At 41.6% G+C, this 19,198-nt stretch overlaps 1 protein-coding gene across 4 annotated transcripts in view; it reads left to right on the plus strand.

The window, feature by feature from the left end:
- Lrch1 (leucine rich repeats and calponin homology domain containing 1) overlaps window positions 1-19,198 on the plus strand; it is a 187,025-nt gene that overhangs the window by 143,128 nt on the left and 24,699 nt on the right. For 2 of the 4 annotated variants that reach the window (XM_028754234.1, XM_028754236.1), the window contains exons 14-18: window positions 5,873-5,926; window positions 6,614-6,686; window positions 6,868-6,924; window positions 15,934-16,043; window positions 16,701-16,838. In XM_028754234.1, the coding sequence (XP_028610067.1) occupies window positions 5,873-5,926; window positions 6,614-6,686; window positions 6,868-6,924; window positions 15,934-16,043; window positions 16,701-16,838 (432 nt within the window). Of the gene's footprint in view, window positions 1-5,872; window positions 5,927-6,613; window positions 6,687-6,867; window positions 6,925-6,997; window positions 7,079-15,933; window positions 16,044-16,700; window positions 16,839-19,198 lie in introns of all 4 variants that reach the window. The other 2 variants (XM_028754237.1, XM_028754235.1) reach the window with 2 other exon arrangements.

Raw genomic sequence — 19,198 nt, forward strand, 5'->3', positions numbered from 1 at the left:
GTAATTTCTTGTCTGATACAATAGAACTTAGATGACTCTGTCCTTCCAACTCTATTGACTGTGACACACTTGCAGCTTGGGCTGGTTCCGTTTCTTGTATGATGCTTTCTCTGGCAGACATGCCATGGCTCTGTTAGCCTGTCCATTGTGCTGGGGTCTCCAACATGATCTAGGTATCACTTTCATGGCTTCAGACATACAGTGGCCCTTTAAGGCTTCTATGCAGGAGCTCCTCTCCCACATGCCTGACCTCAGTAGCTCTCCTTAACCATGGAGGAAGATTCCACACCCCCTTTATTCCTGTATCCTTCATCACTCTAAAGCCAGGCCACATGACTGATGCTCCCAAATCCAGCTGTCTCTTTAGATGGAGCCTGTCTCCCTCCTTGAATTAAATTTACATACACTTTGATTTCTTGCATTTTTAGGACCAGGAAGTCTCTGAGACATTTTCCAACCTTTGCAGATTACCTGGATAGGGTCTTGCAGCAAGTACACCACTCCCTTTCCTCCCTTTGGCGTTGGGCATCTTTTTATCTCTTTCAGCACAAGCCTGGGCTCCAGTATTAAATTTCCTGGCGCTCTTTCTCTTCTCAAACTGTTCATGTTGTATTTCTTTTTGTCCAGCTTGCTGCTTTTCACTGTAGAGGTTCATAAGAGTTATTGCTAATAACTACACAACAGAATAAATATGAAGCTATCTTCAGATATCCTTGGCCAGTGAAATTAGCCCTAAACTTTTCAGTTAGCATCAGGAAGATTCTTAGGACAAGGGCAAAATGCAGCCACATTCTTTGCCAAAATATCAAAAAATGGTCTATAGCCCAGTTGCTAATGCTGTTCTTCTCTGAAACCTCCTGTGCTTGGCCTCCATAGTCCCATTGCTGTCTGCATTACTGTCTTCCAAGTTCCCACTAGGATAACCCTGTTAACCCATGCTTACAGCATCCAACTGCTTCCCTAGTTCAAAGTCCCAGAGCCTTCCATGTTCCTTTGAGAGACAGCATGGTCTGGCTTGTCACAGCAGTAGCTCCCTACCTGGTACCAACTTCTGACTATTTTCCTATTGCTGTGAAAAAACACCATGACCAAGGCAACTTACAAAAGAAGATGTTTAATTTGCTGCTCATGGTTCCAGAAGGTTAGAGTTCATGGCTATCATGGTGGGGAACATGGCAGCAGACAGGCAGCTGTGGTGCTGGAGCAGTAGCTGAGAACTTACAGCTCATTTCACAAGTAGGAGACAGAGAGGCTAACTAGTGGGAATGGAGTTGACTTTTGAAACCACAAAGCCTGCTTCCAGAGACACACCTTGTCCAATGAGGCCAAACATCCAAATCCAAATCCTTCCCAAACAGTTCCACTAAGTTGGAATAAAGCATTTGAGTTTTTGAGCCTATGGGGGACATTCTACTCAAACCACCACACAGCTGGTTAAAGTCTAATCCATTCCTCCTAGTGAGTGAGCTTAAAATGGCCTATTGAAGTACTGAAATTCCCTACAAACCAGCATATATACGGGATCTGACTGCACATGTACTATGAAGTAATAAAGCAGTTTTACACTCAACATGTCTGTGTAAAAGAAATGAGGAAAATAAGAAACGTAAAGGGGAAAGCCAGGTTTTCAGAGACTGTGAATGCATTGTTACAGGCAGGGACTAGTAATTATGTTCCATGGCTGCCCTGACTGAATTGCTAACTCTGTCCAACTTAATTAACCTCTTTAAACTTTATTTTTATTTTTGGTAAATTTCAGTCTAATAATAGCTATTGTACAGCTCAAATGAGATGATTCAGGAGAAACCTCACAGCCTTAGACATGTAAATGCTAGCTGTTATTTTTCTACAAACTTACTGTGTGATCTTCAGACAGAATCCCAGTGTCACCTCTGCCCTGGGTGGACAGTCAGCAAACAAACCAGGGTTGAACATCAGGAGACTTTTATTTACAGGAGGCTGCCCTATAATGGTTTTCTTTTGCTTTCTGTTTGAGAATATTTGTTTCTTTGTAGACTAGCTTTTTTTTTTCCATTTTTTTAGCACATATGAGTGTTTTCCTCATATGTGTGCTCCTCATACATGCATACACATGTATGATGTCAGAAGAGGGTGTTGCACCCCCTGGAGTTATACTTGAGTTATAGATAGCTGTTGCCATGTGGGTACTGGGAGCTGAACCCAGTTCCCATAAAAGAACAAGTGCTCTTCACCACTCCAGCCTCTCCCTGTAGACTCATTGTTTTAAAAAGTTGCATATTTAGAAATATTTGGGGCTGGAGAGATGGCTCAGTGGTTAAGAGCGTCGACTGCTCTTCCAAAGGTCCTGAGTTCAATTCCTAGCAACCACATGGTGGCTCACAACCATCTGTAAGAGGATCTGATGCCCTCTTCTGGTGTGTCTGAAGACAGGAACAATGTACTCACATAAAATAAATAAATGGATCTTTAGAAAAAAAGAAACCTTTTTACCTTTGAAAGAATATGAAAATAAATTACAGGGTCCTATAAAAGTTATAAAAATATTATAATCTTCCATTTTTTCAGTTATGGGCTAACTATCCTTAGTATGTAAATACTAGATGTTCCATAACTTGGAAGTGTTTTTAGCACTAATAGAACACCACAAATATAAACTTTTGCATTTGATCTCATGAGACAGGTCACAGTTAAAACACAGGTGGGCCTGAAAACAGAAAATTAATTCCCCTCAGACTGTGTGTATAAGGCATATATGAAATGAAAACCAACTGTTTCTATTAAGGTCCTGTTTCTCAGCCCCTATTACGCATTTGCAGATAATTCGATCCCATGTCTTAATCCTTCCAGTCCCTTGCCTTTTGGACTGGGATATTCAACCTGTATGGATGTTTTCCTGTGCCAGCTGCGTTATTTGGTCTCTCCGTTTTCCTCCACATCCACCATTCTTTGACATAGCTGACAATGCAGACATCACTTCCCTGGTGGCTCTGTATTTCGGTGTTACACTGTGTACAAATAGGGATCCACTTTCTGTAGATATATTCCAGGATTCCATGCCATTAGTGTCTGCTGTTAAGCTCAGTGAGGAGGGTACAAGATTTCCAGACAAAAATTAGCTCCACTGCGTCTCCAGGACACAGTTCAAACATTGTGTTTCTGTTCAAAAGCACTTATTCCTAATGGGGCAGAGGCAGGAGCGGGGGAGGATGCCTTGCTGGGTGCCTGGTTTTGTGCTTCATAGGTTTATAGGCTTTGTCAACACATGTGCTTCTTGATTTATAATGGGTTTCTGTCCCCAATAATCTATTACTGTTAAAAACATTAATGTGAAAATGCATTTAATCTATGTACTGTAGTGAGCACTGTTGCTTTGCCTAGCCTACCACTAATGGGTCCACAGCATTTACAATAGCTTGCAGTGAGACAAAATCATTTAAAATTATGCCTGCTTTAGAGTAGTGATCCAAAGTAATTTATTGCGTGTTTTACTGAAAGCATTCAATAAATGGCATGGCAGCATACACCTGGAAGAGCCAGAGGCAGAGTTAGGAGGATCAGGAGTGCAGTGGTAGCTTTGGTTCCAAGACAAGTTTGAGGTAGGCCAGGGCTGTGTGAGACCCTTTTTACACCAGAGTAAAGGAGAACTTTTCCAAGTCAAACCTTCATGAAGTCAGGACTGTTTGTTTCCATCTCCTCCATAAGCATGCCCTGGGTGTTGCTGTGAGTCACTGTGGAAGCCTGGAGGACCACAGAGGTTGTTCTCTAAGCAGAGTATATTCCAGATGACTGTTAGGAAATGTAGGAGTTAACATGACCGGTTCATGGATGCAGAAATGATGCTCACGGTTGAGACTGGCTGACTCGTTACCATGGTAACAGATAGGCCGGCTATTTCATCACACTATATTGCATCTTTGTATTCAGTTTGTCACACTCCAAACCTTAGTGAGAGCTGATGGCTTGGAACCTTTCCTTAAAAGCTTGTCTTGGGAGAAGGCGAGAAGCCAACATACTTATGAGTTCATGAGCAATACTTCCAGGAATGTGGAAGGATTTGGAAAGGCTTGAAGAGGATGGGTATGTACTAAATATAGACTGAGCCTAGTTCACATTCAGTCTGCATCTGAATTTCATTTGGCATCCCCACACAAGCCAGATGCCGGAGCCTGTCAACCTGTAAGCGGTAGCTGCACACACTTTCTGTTCTAGCCAGGCTGAGGCAGGGGCAGCTTGTCTGGCTGGGGATGGTGGTGCATACCTATAATTCTGCCATTGAGGCAGGAGGATTCCAGTTTCAAGGTCTTAATCCTGGACTTCATAGTGAGACCCTGTCCAAAAACAAAACTTACTTGTTTCCAAGATTGCTAGAGCACAAGGAGGGAAACAAAGCTTCTAGGGGTCAGGGGGTCCTGACCTCATCTCCGATCGGCTTCCAGTGCTCTCTGTTAGGTTAGACTGCTGTAAGCTCATCTTTGCTTTGGTGAGTGATCGTGCTTGCATAAGGTGTTCTTGTCTTCCCTCCCAAGGCAGCTTTGGGCCCATGATAGGATTTCAAAAGGAAGGGTCGGACAGCTTACCTGATGCAAAAAGGAATTCATAAGATGAAGGAAAAGGAAATAAGTTGTGGTTTCTCTAGTCCACTGGTCCTGCACCTGTGGTCTGGTTACACGTCTACACACCCTTTGCCAGCATTTGTTGCCTACTTGTGCAGGGCGTGGCTTTTTTGTTATGGAGGATGGAATGTGCGACCTATGAAGTAGCAAAATTGTTGAGTGAATAAAAGATGTCAGTACTGAAAACATTTCAAGAAGACTGGGCTGTGGTTTACCATCCTGAGTCTGTTTGTTTCCAGAAAGGATAGAGTGTATTACAAGATGTGAGGATAACTTAGTTTGTGGCCACGTTGGATATAGACCTGTAAGGGAGCAAGGGTCTCCCTGGAGGATTGAGTCCAGTGCGTTACCATAACTGAGAGGTGAAGCAAGGGTCGTAGAGGGGTCTGCCTCCATGTCATGTGACCTGCCTTAAGCATACTTTAGAAGACCGGCCACATGAAAGTCTGTACCATGGGTATCCACACAGTAAGGATGCTCCTCTCCTGCTTGTACATAAGTGGTGCTGAGGAGAGGTGCTTGACAGAACAATGAGGAAAATTGGTAGAAGTCCTTAGAGAGTAAGTCCAGTGCCACCTGTTGGCAGTTCTAATGAGGCCCTTTTATTGTGTAGGGACAAGAATGACATTTTATTTTAAATGTATTTTCCCTTGGGTTCATGAAAACTAGGGGTATTTTTAAATAGCACTCCTCCACACAGTGGGCATCTTAGATTTACACTTTTATGGTGACATGTATGAAGGTGTTTATTACCTATTTTCAAACTACTAGAGTGCATATGTAAGTCATGCTTGCTTTCTTAGCATCTCTCTTAACCGGTGACTGCCAAAGCAAACTGATAATAAACTGATCACGTGAATGAGGTTTTTCACGTTTGCTTGGGGTCCAGGCATATGTACTTACTGAAAGCTTCTGTATATTTTGGAACTACTAGTTTGGGCCATTTCTAAAGACCCATAATTAAAATAGAGAAGGGAGTCAGCAGACAGTTTGGTAAACTGGCCAGATAAGACGCATTCATAGGTACTAGGGAAATATCCCTGTCTTAGGGATCTTGTGTTCATCTGTGCCATTCTTTAGATATTTTTCAATGAATACAGCTGTGTAGTTTTATAAAATAGAAGTATGACCCTCTTAGCTACTTAACACATGAATTAATTCAACATTTGCTAGTGTGTGCTTCTGGGCCAGGGCTATGGCGGCAATAAAAAATATGTAGCCTTTGTCTCCTCTTTCTCATAATCTAATGGAACGTACACATTTGTCTCTCCCACAAGGTGCAGAATGATCTAACGTTACAAAGCAATGGAAGCCAGTATTCTCCAACTGAGGTAAGATTCCTGAAGATTAATGGCTGCTAATCCATTCCATGAAGACCGAACTGAAGCATCTTTCCCAGAATTGGATAGTCTTACTCTGGGATTAAAGAGTTAACGGAAGAGTCTCTGGGGTCTCTCGTTAGTTGTCACTCACTGTCACAAAATCATTTGGCTCTATACATCATTAAAGCTTAATTTTGTGAAAAATGGCTTTTGAGATCTAGGTGTGGGATATCTTTACAGAGAACGGCAGCCAATCATTCAGATGACATTTCCTCAGCTGCTACCCGAGATGGTTCTGCATGCAGTTTCTGAGTTGCATGCTTAGCGTTAGCTGTGCGTCTCCATGTTAGAGAGGCTCTGTTAAATCTGTTCTTTGGCATGCCTGTGCATATGCGGTCAGCTGTGTTGAATGAGAAGCAGATCACCCACTTTGTGTCACTGCAAAATAATTTTGTAGTGAGCACATAAAGATTTCAGTGAAACAACAAAAAAAGAATAACAGTAACACAGTTTACTAGGGTGCCGGAAAACATTTTATTGACTGCTTCTAGAGTATTTACAAAATATATTTTTAAAAAGCCAAGCTATCATCACAATGCAGCCATAGCAAATACAACGTAGTTTTATAATAATTGCTGACCATTTAAGTATGTCTGGTTCTTCATTTCCCAATTGTTTTCTCTTCTCACCCCACAGATAAGAGAGAACACCCCTTCAGTGTCTCCTAAGGCAAACATCACAGCTCCATTTGGCCTGAAGCCTCGTTCAGGTAGCTAACCTCAGCTCATTCTTATACTAAGTAACTAAAATGGTTTCTCTTTGGCCTTTCAAACTTATTCCTGAGTGATATGAGCTTTGCCAGTTCTAGTCAGCTGGGGTCCTGGCATCAGAGTAGCTGCGGCTTGGTGAGGTCGTGTGATTACATTAAGCTGTTTGATCTATGCTTCCAGGAATGGGCAGCTTGCCTTCTTTTGAATCACAGCAAAGAAAAGTGGCAAAGGGAACATGTAAGTAGGGAAGGAGTACTCCCTTTGAACTTTTTACATGTGGAAAATAAAACAGCTCCCCTTTACCCCAAAGGTTCCCAGTGCCCTGATGAAGTAAAGGGCACCCTGAAGGCAGAGTTCTCCCCAAGACGACCCCAGTTGCTTTCCAGGCATGGTAAGGTCTCTGCATTTACTCACACAAGAGGGTGAGCATTTGAAGGCTTGTATGAGTGGTTAGGAGTTGGGAAAAATTCTTAGAGGAAAGCACCTTACCTTTTTGACCTACTTGGCTGTAATTTGTGTTACTATATTGACAAAGTTAATAGCATTGTGCAAACTTACTTTCAATTTTTTTTTAAAAGGGCCCTAGATAGAAAAATATATTTCTTCTAATTTCTTCCCACATTTCCAGTTTTGGTGCTATCTGCCTTCTGTTAGGACCTTGTTTGTTTTGCTTTTTTGTTCCTCTTGGACTTAACTATATTTACCACTAATGCTTTTAAGTAGGTTCTTATAAGGGACCAGGATACATACAAGCACAGCTGGTAGAGAACACACGTGATCTTGGGTTTGGGGCAAAGCATTTTGACAACCGTATGAGCGTTATACATTTCTGGCTTGAAATAAACGTCGCAACGGGAAAAGCAAAGGTTTTTTATAGAGGAGATTTATAGAGGAGATGGTTTGTTCTTGGAAGACATTGATTGATGGGCGGCATGTGGCCAAGTGTGGAGGTTTCCTAGCCATTAGAATAGCATAAGAAAAAATAAGCAGTTGGAAAATGACTCTAGTATGATCAGAGTTTCTAGACTTTTTTCTTTTTTTTTTTTTTCAGTCCTAGAAATTAAGCCCAGGCCCTTGGCACATGCCAGGGACGTGCACTACCACTGAGCTGTATCTCCAACCCTAGAGAATATGTTACAGAAAGTAAAGGTGTGGATGAAATCATAGAAAACTCAAATGACTAGCCCCCTAATGTAAGAAAGTAGGTGTATAGAGCCAAATCTGGGCTGCCCCTCAATACCCATAATCCCAAGCTCTGTTCTGAGAGAAATGGAGGTTACTGTTATTGTACCTCCCCTGTCTCATGGCTGGCTACAGGCTCTCTCAAGCCTTCTGAACAGTTCTGCAATATTTAAAAAATATTTCATAACTGAAATCAAAATGTGAATGAGTCTCCAAAGATTAATAGCCCTTTGAGTGTTGGACCTCTGTAATTTAGTTATGATTTACTGACTTTTAATGCATTTATAGAGCCCAGCCTAAGCTCACCGTGTCAGAGATGCCTTGAACCTGTAGTGTACACCATTCAGGTTCTGTGAAGAGATGAAAAAGAGAGTATTTGTTATTGTCTCCGTTCTTAAAAAGCATTAAAGTACACAATTCTTCTGTAGTTAATTTGTTTCTAAATAACAGATGCATGTATACATGTTGACCTTTGTCTAATGTGACCAGGAGTTCTGGGTGAATTGTGCAATTGTATCAGCTGATTAGTTGTTTAGAAGGGGTTGGCAGAGGGTATTAGGTGGGCCTTTCTGCTTTGAGCTGCTAAATGATGGTGTTCTTTCCTTCTGCTGCCATGACCCGTTAGCACTCTAGGCTGCAGGCTCGCAGAACTGTTAAGATTAAGGGTATTAACTGCATGCAGCGTGTGAGCGACAAGTACTAACACTGAGTTTTTATCATTCTTTTCCTTTCATGCGCCATCTCTCATTCCCCTCCCGATACTGTACATTTGAATTTAAACCCCATGTAATGAAATCCACTTCATTTCCATACGAACCTCACGCCACGTGTGAAATGCTGCGGCCCCTGGGTTTCCCCTGGTCCCTGTGCAACTGTCCGCCTGGCTGTCTCGCTCTCCTGCAGACCCAGCCCTCATTCTCCCTCCTATCTCCTTCAACAAACTTACACAGGCACAAACATGGGACAGCTCTAGCTACCGTGTTCCATCTGAAGGAGACAGTGACAATGGTAGGTGCTTTGTTGTCTCTTCTTCGATGTTCGTGTGATAAGCCTGTGACTGTACTCCATAGGCCTCTGTATGTACCTGGAGACAGGATACATTGACCTGCATGCGCCATACTCAGGAAGCCTCTGAGGCAACGTCTAGACAAGTGCTTGTGACCTGTTGCCTAACAGCTAATGATGGGACAGTTGATTTGCCCTGAGGACGCTGGCTCTGGGGAGGATTTTTTTCAGTACTCTCTTGTCTACCTGTTATACTTGGGGTTTGGTTCGTTTGTCTGCTCGTCTACAAAGACTGAAACTCATGCATTTAGGTTATTCCGGCTTGTTTCTAGCCCCATAGTAAATGCTCTCAGAGTTTGATTTTTAGAATGTGTGTGTGGTGGTACACTCCTATAATTTCAGTGTAACGGAGTCTGAGACAGGAGGATAGTGAGTTTGAGGCCACCCAAGGCTATATTTTGGAGTGTTGCCTCAAAAAATAAGGTTGATCTTTTATTATATATGTTTACCAGATGGGACTTTTAAGGCAATTTAAAGGTACTATGGTTGACTCTAGAGTTTTGCACTGAAAATAATGTTAACATTATGAAGTTTCTAAAAATAAAGAAAAATTACTTTTCCTTTTTTTCAAAGTTTTTATACATTTTTGACTTACACTTTTTTATGTGAATTTACTTACATTAAAGGATACTGAGTTAGTCTGAAAATAATGTATATAAATATTTAATAATTGAGAACACTCGGTGAGTCTTCATAAGGATATTTTAATTTTGTATCATTCAATATCTCAAGTAGTCCAAGATAAAAATAAAATCATTTAGATCATATATACCATATATATCCAAAAATCTCTGTTCTGGTTTAATGCTGGTTCAGATTGTAAAGATTTTTGTAAACCTCAAAATACAAAGTGATAGAAGAAATACTAAATGAAACTGAGAAATAAGGTGTGAGGCACAGCCACCATGCACACGTAAGCTGTTAATGTAAGTTGTAACATGTTTGTTAGCTAAGTATGCTATCTATGATGCTTGGAGAATGTAGACTTAGAATACTTGCTGTGATCTCTGGTTAAGATTGAGCTAAAATTTCCATTTATTAAAGAATAATACATATTCTGGTGGGCTGAATCTGGTGAACAAGAAATTTTAGCATTTTATAGTTGTGTAAAACAGTGGTTCTCATCCATCCTAATGTGGTGACCCTTTAATACAGTTCATCATATTTTGATGACCCCCCCATCATTAAATTATTTTCATTGCTACTTCGTTACTGTAGTCTTGTTTCTATTATGAGTCATAATGTAAATATCTGTGTATTTTTGCCAGTAAGGGACTCGTGTGAAAGGGATGATCAGCCCTCAAAAAGATCACAGCCATAGGTTGAGCACTGCAGGGCTAAAATTTTTTCACTGAAAATAGACATGATTTTTTTAAAAAGCAATCATGACATAGAAATCTCCTCCTTATGTCATCCTGCTTTAAATTCTGGGTGCCAATGGAGGAGAAGTGTTAGAGGAAAACTTTCTTGCTAAGCTGTTCTTTGATTTAAAACCAGAAGACCAAGCTATGAAGAAGTATTTCTGTTTTCTGAAATCCTGGCTACTATGGGTTTTAATGTTCTTTACTGGAAATAAGGCTAGTATGAAAGATTCATGTGTGAGTTATTTCCTTAGGAGTAATATCTGATCTGGGCAAGGTCTAAAGATTTTAAACAGCAGAATTTCTCTGCTGGTATGTACCCATAAGACAGAAATCAGGTAGGAGGTCTGCATCCCAGGTCTTGACTGTCTCCTGTCAGACAAATCTTCATTCATTGCACAGGTGAGGAGCTGCTGTGTGAGGGGCCGGGCCAGGTCTTCTTTTTATTTAAAATTCTGAGATGTCTGCAGCCAATAATGACTATGAACATTTAAAAGCAAAATAACCTTGCATTTATTACATGGCCTTTAAATAACAAATGGGGGCTTTAGCACACAGTACCACAGCAGTAATGAAAGGATTATTTTCAGTATTCCTCTGGATTGGGCAACCATGTCAGATATTTTTGATGGTTTTCATTCTTTTCTTTATTTGTAACTTGTCCAAAGTGTCACAAACCTTTTTAGTCCTGTGCATGAGACTTCACCTTGTGACTGCAGTGTTTTCTAACTCAGTGGAAGAAGCTGTGGCATAAATCCTCAAGTAGGAAATCTGAGGAACCAGCCCACTCCCTGTGTTGTCCTTAAGGCTTCCATAGAGACAGACAGTTCTACTTTGTAGGCCTCTTGGCGTGTCCAGAAATGCTTATCTCCACAATTGTATTGTTTCTTCATTATCTGATGCCCGTAGCTGTCCAGCCTTGCAAATGAGATAGTTTAGACAACCATAATGTTTAATTATTAACTGCGTCAAACTTTGAGTATTCATCCCATTGCCCATTGCCTCGCTTTGTACACAAAAGCTTCTCTTTTCATTTAAATCCCTTCCAGTGTTTTGTTCCAGATTGAGCTCGTTTTAAATTCACCATTGTCTTTGTAACATGGTCTTCAAAGAGATTTTATTTAAACTTGGCCAGCAGGCTGGAAGGACCTTGAACATTTGGAGACCCATAGTTTCTGAAATTAGTCTTCTGAGAAGGAGAGCATGGCATGCAAGTCCATCTGTGACACTGCCTGCCCCACCACAGCCTGGGGTACCTTCACTTCCTGAGAACCCGTCCTCTTCTCCTGCCCTCACTCTTGTCCCTTCGTTTGGGGCTTCGTCTTCCCCTTTCCCATTTACTTGGAAGTAAAAAACCTGTCCTGGTCTCTTTTGAGGTGTTTCCATCTATTCATTCATGGTGAATTGGTGCGTACCACTCTAGACTTACTTAAAATTGATCTTTATATAAGAGTGAGTGAGTGAGTGAGTGAATATCTATCTCTGGCCAGTTTACAAACATCTTTGTTTCCTTGGTAATAACAGTGCGGCACTGGGGTCTTATTCACCCCAGTACAAAAAGAAGGCCACTGAGGGTGCGGGAGGCTCCTCAGGAACTCTCAACTCTGGCTTCATATTAGAATGTCTGGTTCTGTGTTCAGAGATGGTAAGTGAACACCGACATAGAGCCCCAGCATTTATCTTTGTTTATGTGTACGTCATGGACAGAGATGCATTGTTTATGTGCACATGTGAGTTTCGTAAACTGCTCAAGATGGTAGAGAGGAAATTTCAGCATTTGAAGGGAAGTAAATGTACCTGATTTACTTGGAGCTCCAGAAGGAAGTGGATAAATTCATTTGCCTGATTTCTAACTCCTAAGAGCTGAAATCTAAAGCTTGTATTTGTCACTATATCCCTGCCTGCCCTTGCATTTGAATATATTAAAAGGCACTCTAGTCGACTTTCATAACTTCCAAGGAAGAGGAAGCTAAGTTTCAAAACCCTGTGTTTCCACCAAGAAGCTATTTCCTTTCATTTCATGCCAAGTACAGTGTTTTTGTTTGTTTCTTGTATTAGTGAAATGGTAAAGTTCACTTAGTTTGCTTTAGAGCTGTGAGCTCTCTTTGCTTAGCTGAAAGGTAACGCTTGGAAAGAGGATTGTGTGTGTGTGTGTGTGTGTGTGTGTGTGTGTGTGTGTTGTACCCCTGGTAAGGGCCTCCCTGTGCTAAGCATGCCTCTAACGTACAATCAAACAGTCGCTGCCGTTGTGGAACCTAAATTTGGAAGTTAATGTAGTCAGACTTGGGATTTTTTTTTTCTGTGAGAAGAGAAATTAAGAAACTAATCACCATGAGAAGGTCATTTCTGTAAAGATGATCTTCAGATACTTACTCGTGTCTTTCCCGGGAGGTTTTAAAATGCCTGTTTCATTTACTCATCAACAAACGTGTGTCTCAGCCCACGGCTCTATGGGATGTAGTAGCGCATGCAGCTGGGCTCTTGCAGAGTCATGCGTATTATGACATGGTAATACAGAGTGATGAGTACCAAGAAGTGCACAGATAATTCTCTTTGGGCATTCACAGGAAGTAGAGATTATGCCAGCTCAGAGATGTGGTGAAGAGACTTTCAAGGATGAAAAGATCAGTGGAGTCCTCTATCCACGTGTAGCCTCCTCCTCCACAGACCATGTTTAGACATTTGTTTCCTGCTAAGTGAACTACAGCCAGCAGGTCTTATGTTCTGTTGTAACTGTTAGTGACTTACCCCCGATCATTAAACGACAAGGGGCTCATTTTTCCTGTTTCTCAGTCATATGCTCCACTTTACCTGTGCACAGCTGTGTCCATGTGTGGATGCTTGCCCACTCAGACAGAGCTTGCTTTCCCTGCCTTTTAATTTATCTTTAAATGAGATGGCATTGAAAAGCGCATGCTAACAGTTTTTCAACCTTGTTAAATAGCCTCAAGTTAAACCTTTAGTCCCCTGAATTGAGCTCGTGAAATGCAACAGTAAGGATTTAACGTTCTCTCTGGCGTCAGTTTCCTGAAGACTTGATCCAGAAAGAAGTAAGCTGGCTGGCTTATTAGCTGAAAGAGTTTCTTTAAAAAATTTCAAACAGTCCACAGTAGTTATAATTAAGTATATAAATCCTAATGTGTATGTACATATATTCCTCATTTCTAATCATTGCATGCACATTTGAAATATTTGTTTTAAAAATAGAAACTACAGCTGAGAAACCTTCAACATTTGTTGATTGCTTGCTAGACACAGAAATATACCCCAGTGGGCAGTTCTGCTTTTTTAATTTGCACAGGACTTTAAAATAAACAGGCATGCCAGGAAATTAAGAGCCAGACCTGATGGTATCATCCTGATATCCCTCGTGGGGCTCTGCTAGCATACATGCTCCAGTGTGTGCAGTTAAACCAGAGATTGCCGGTCATTTAACTTCCTCATATTTTCATATTTGGAATGGAATCATCCAATAAAAACATATTGAAAGTATTAAGCATGCCGTATTAGATAAGATTTCCCCAGAATAAAGGCAAAAGGGAAGTGGCCTCCAAAGCAAACAGCAGGTCTTTCCGAGTAGGGTCATGGCGCCCCTTGGTGACATGTGTGTGCACTGCCGAGCTCCGTCGACATTCCTTGACTTTTTTGGTAAATTCAGTTAACATCTTTGGGAGATGAGATTGCTTTTAGGTTTTACATTGCGTTTTTCTTGTATTTGCTGGGCTTCCATTGGCAGATGTTTGTGTGCTCTCCCAGGCTTCTAGTTGTCCAGCCTCCCTCACGTTCCTCTCGGAGCCTGGCTGCCCCATCACCTCACCCTTCTTTTGCCAGCTTTGCCTCTTTCCTTTCTTGCTCTGATTTGGTCTGACTTCCTTGAGGCCTTGGCTCCTGTGGGGCCTCGGTGAGAGGCTCCTGTGACAAGCCTTTGGCTTTTGTACCAGTGACCTCTTGGTTCGCTTCCATCCTAAGACCAGGGCACAGATTTTTTTCTGTGGCTCTAGAAAGCCTTGTGCTCACACGGTCAGCCTCATTCTCCATGAACTATGTCAGTCAACGATGGTGTCAGCCTCATCTTCCCAAGTATCTTCTTGGTTCCTGCATCTTTGAACCCATGTAGAAAGATTCACCAAGGTGGTCATTAGCTCAGAGTTCCATCTGCCTCTGCCTTCCAAGTGCTGGGATAAAAGGCATGTGCATCCATGCCCAGCTACTAAAATCATTCTTTACTTGTAGAATATCTTTATTCGACTGTACCACTTTTATTTATGTAATTTTCATTAGCTTACATCTATGAGGGTTACAGCATCACACAGATTCGTATCCACTGGCCTTTGCAAATAGATTGCTTTCGAATTTGGCACAAACTACACCACTGTTTCCTTGGGCCAGAGTTATCTTTCCACAGATAATTCTGGTCTTGTTTAGTTTGCCTCTGGGGTCCCTTGGATTGTGTTTTTCTCTATATACCTAAGTATATCTTTTATCTAAGGAGACTTCAGTTTCATCTCCGCACACACACCTTCAACTTTAAGAAGAGCTATGCTCTCAGTAGTTACTGAGACCCCCACCCCTTATAACCAGCAAAAATGTCTGTGCAAACACAGCCTTCCTAATATATTGGTTTTTAGACATCCTGTCCCTGGCGTGCCTCCACAGGTGCAAATACGGTACAAAGCCTCATGTAGAATATATTTTAATCATCCTAATTGATGTTACCACCTAGAAGTTTAGAACATATGATTCTTGTGAGTTTTTTTTTTCATTTTTCATTTGTTCTGTCCTGTTCTGTACAGTGCTGGGTTTAACATAAAAAGAGATTTATTTATTTTATGCATATTGATGTTTTGTCTACATGTATGTCTGTTTACCATGTGTATCCCTGGTACCCCCAGAAGCTAAAAGAGAGTGTCAGATTCTCTTAACTCTATTAAAGATCTTTGTGAGCCACCTTGTAGGTGCTGGGAATTGAACCTGGGTCCTCTGGAAGAGCAGACATTGTTTTTAACTGCTGAACTGTCTTTCAAGCCTTGAGAGTGTTTTCTTAATTCTTTCAAACGAAGCAGTGTTTTCAGTCACTGTTCTGTAAGAAGTCTAAGGTCCTCAAGCCAGCGGTGATGAAGTCACCTCTAGTCCGGCCAGCCTTCTAGATGGTCACCTGTGCTCATCTGTAAAGAGCTGACTCTTTGAACACCTGGCCAGTGATTGGACAGAAGACAGAATATGTGGTTCCACATGGCACCAATTCTAATATCTCCCTATTTGATCAAAATTACTTATATTTAATGAAAGATAGAGCATATGATTAGAATATCGATTATAACAGAAGGTTATACTGAACCTGAGAGAGGTGGTGCTTTAGTCTGAGTGACAGCACGGTCTCATCTCCATCCCGATGAGGTCCATCTCTCAGTTCAGTTTATTGTCAGCTCAAACCCAGCTCTTCAGTGCACACAACCCAGAATACCTCAGGAGATTCTTTCCCTTAGAGCATACACAGCTAGCTCCTGCTGTGAATCTGGAATTTCCCTGTGTCAGTGAATGATATATAATCTGGGATAAGTAAATAATTTGTTTAACTGCAATAGGAATAGCCCTGTGTAGTAATTCAGATTGATTTCCTTTTCTGTGTCTCTTGCAGTATTTCTAAGACCTCAGAGAAACTTGGAATCTATAGACCCACAGTTTACAATTCGGAGGAAGATGGAGCAGATGAGAGAAGAGAAGGAGCTGGTGGAGCAGCTCCGTGAGGTACTGGGATCGACATGTGTCTAAGCGAGATGCTCAGAATCCAAGCAGCGCTCTGTGTGTGGGAAAAGCTGGCCTGGAAGCCTTGCACACAATCCCAGTTTTCGTCTTGCAGTTTTTAATTCAAACATTTCAACACAAACGAATCTCTCTTTATACAGAGGGTTTTTTTTTTTAAATACTTGAAAATATTTAATTAACATGAGTATTTTCCAGACATCCTTTCTATGTCTGGGGTGTGCATATATGTGTGTGAGAGTGAGCATGTATGTTTGTGTACATATGTGTGGAGGCAAAGAGATGACCTGAGGCACTCCTCAGGTGCCATGTACATTTTTTGTTTTGATTCAGGGTTGCTCACTGGCCTGGACCTTGCTGACTAGACTCATCTGGCTGACTAGCAAGTCTCAGGATCCTCTAGAATTCACTTGCCCAGTGGCTGGAATTACAGGCATACACTGCCGTGCTAGACTCTTTGGGTTCCCATGTCAAACTCTCATCCTTGCAAATACTTTCTTTACAGAACCATTTCCCCACCTCCAGACATTCTTACACTTGTCCCGTCACTGAGAATAGGTTCATGCATACTTGCAGCTGTGCTTAACACTTAACTTGTTTCGGTGCCCATAGCAACTGGCTCTTTCTGCTTCCCACCCCCAGAGCATTGAGATGAGGCTGAAGGTGACCCTACATGAAGACTTGGGGGAGGCACTCATGGATGGTGTCGTGCTCTGCCACCTGGCCAACCATGTCCGTCCGAGATCTGTCGCCAGCATCCACGTCCCCTCACCAGCCGTTGTAAGTACAGATAGAGGAAAACAGGCATAAAATGGGATTTGTTTGTATAGAGTTGTTGGTTAAAGATGCCAGTGGAGTCTCCAGGAGCCTGACTGCCTGGACAGTTTCCATTAGACCCCACATAACTAGAAGAACAGAGTAATGCACGGAGTCTGAGGAAGCAGCATTTTCACCAAAGGGAGACTATTTTCAAACAAGTATGAGAAAGACAGAAAAGTAACTATCTCAGGTGTGGAGTTTAAAGAAGTTTCTGATTGATGTGCTGGGTTAAAGGCCATAGAACACAGAGATTCGGCCCTCACAAAGGGGTATTTAAACAATTAGGTCTCTTGAGAAGGCTGTCTGGTTGAGGGCTATTTCAGGTGGACTCTTTCATGCTTTTCTTCTCAGGAGGGTCTCACTCTATATCCACAAGAGCTGCCACTGCGCTTACAATCCTTCTGCCTCAGCTTCCCTGTTGCTGGTTGGGGTCTCTTCTCTTTCTTGTTTATTGGGGATTTTACAGTAGCTTATGAAGATAGACAAATGTATAAAGTATCCTTAATAACCTACCAATTAAGGCATCATTCATATGGTTCTCCTTCCTCCCCACCCTCTTTCCTCTCATCCTCTCCTAGGGATCAAACCCAGGGCATTTGCTTTCCCACTGAGCTATATCTTAGCCCTGACCCTTGTCCTAGATACCACAGAGCCTGCGACAGGTAAAAGAATGCCACGGAGGCAGTTTGTGATCCTGTGTGCATGCTGGAGGAATCAGAGATAGTCTTGTCTTTGAAGCCCATAGGGTTACATAAACAAGAGCAGAAAGAGTTTATGTAACAGATTTTGTGCATTAGGGAGAGCTGAATTGCTTAGGGCATACGGTTGGGTTCAGGCTCCAGATCTGTGTCTCAGAGCTGTGGGCAAGTTGCATCCTGTCTTTAGCTTGATAAGCCCTTCTCTTGAAATAGACCTGCTCTTGAAAAGACGAGATGAGGTATTGGAGACAGGACACATAAATGTGGGCCACTGCTACTGTCGGTGTTTATACATAGCAGAGCTACTAATCGCAAGGTACCGTTTAGACCGTGTAATCAGTGTTCGGTGAGCACGTGTGAAGTCCCTGCCCTCCCCCCTCGGGGAGCTCCGACGAGGGCATGTTTCTATCCTGCTTTGTCTTCTCCTGACAGCAGAAGAGTTAGCTAGTGGTCTCAGTTTCTTTTCTATAATATTAACACTGATTTTTTTTTTCTTTTAAAAGTTTGACCACATTTTTTTTCTCAGAAATATGATGCTGAGCAATGTGGTTTCTCTTTGAAATGTTTCTCTGGCAACTTCAACGTAGGACAGTGAATTCTATCATTCAACACAGTGTAGTGGCCTAAAGACTTACTTACTTACTTACTTACTTACTTACTTTATTTATTTATTTATTTATTTATTTATTTATTTATTTATTTATTTTCTTATTCATTTATTTCCTTCATCCCTCCCTCCCTCCCTCCTTTCCCTCTCTCCTTCCTTTCTTTCCACAAGGTTTCTCTTTGTAGTCTTGGCTGTCTTAGAACTTGCTTTGTAGACCAGACTGACCTTGAACTCAGAGAGATCTGTCTGCCTCTCTGCCTCCAGAGTGCTGGGATTAAGAGTGTGCACACCCGCTGTCTGGATAGATTTGTATGTATTTTTTAATTCTGTTTTGAGTGTGTGCACATAAGCACAGGTGCATGAGGAGGCAGAAGAGGGAATTGTGTCCCCTAGAGTGGACTTGTGGTCTTAAGTGCTAGGAACTGAACTTGTGTCCTCTCATAGTCACCAAGTCTGTGTGAGCTGTACATCAAACTGTCAATTCTTTTGCCCAGTTTAAATGAGAGGTACTGGATTCCCTGGCATCCAAATGGAATGCGCACTGTCACCTTGTAAAGTGTAAGGAGACGGTAAGAATCACACTTACGGTTTTATTTATGTCCCAGGGAAACACAATTCTTTAAAAAAGATCTTCATTTTAATATTTTTATTTAATTGGAAAAATACAGGACACAGTGCTTGGCCAGATAAAATAGCAGAAAACAGGAAAATAGAGATGATTCCTTTCTTGCCATCCACAGACAGCATCCTTCTGCTATTACCACTAATGTGTTCCATACATTTGTGCTTTTAATTGTGTTCTCCTGTACACTATGTAGTAATGTTTAAAATCTGTGAGAGACTAAATTGTCTGTCATCAGATCCTTCCTGAACATCCTTTTTACCATTATGCTAAAGCTTTTAAATGTCCACTTACCAGAAGTTATCCTGTGAGCTTCTTGAAGTATTTTTGTTTTTTAAAGTTACCTATCTCTCTCTCTCTCTCTCTCTCTCTCTCTCTCTCTCTCTCTCTCTCT

Source organism: Grammomys surdaster, unplaced genomic scaffold, assembly GCF_004785775.1.
Source record: "Grammomys surdaster isolate TR1022 unplaced genomic scaffold, NIH_TR_1.0 125985, whole genome shotgun sequence".
In the NCBI taxonomy this organism is placed as follows: domain Eukaryota; kingdom Metazoa; phylum Chordata; class Mammalia; order Rodentia; family Muridae; genus Grammomys; species Grammomys surdaster.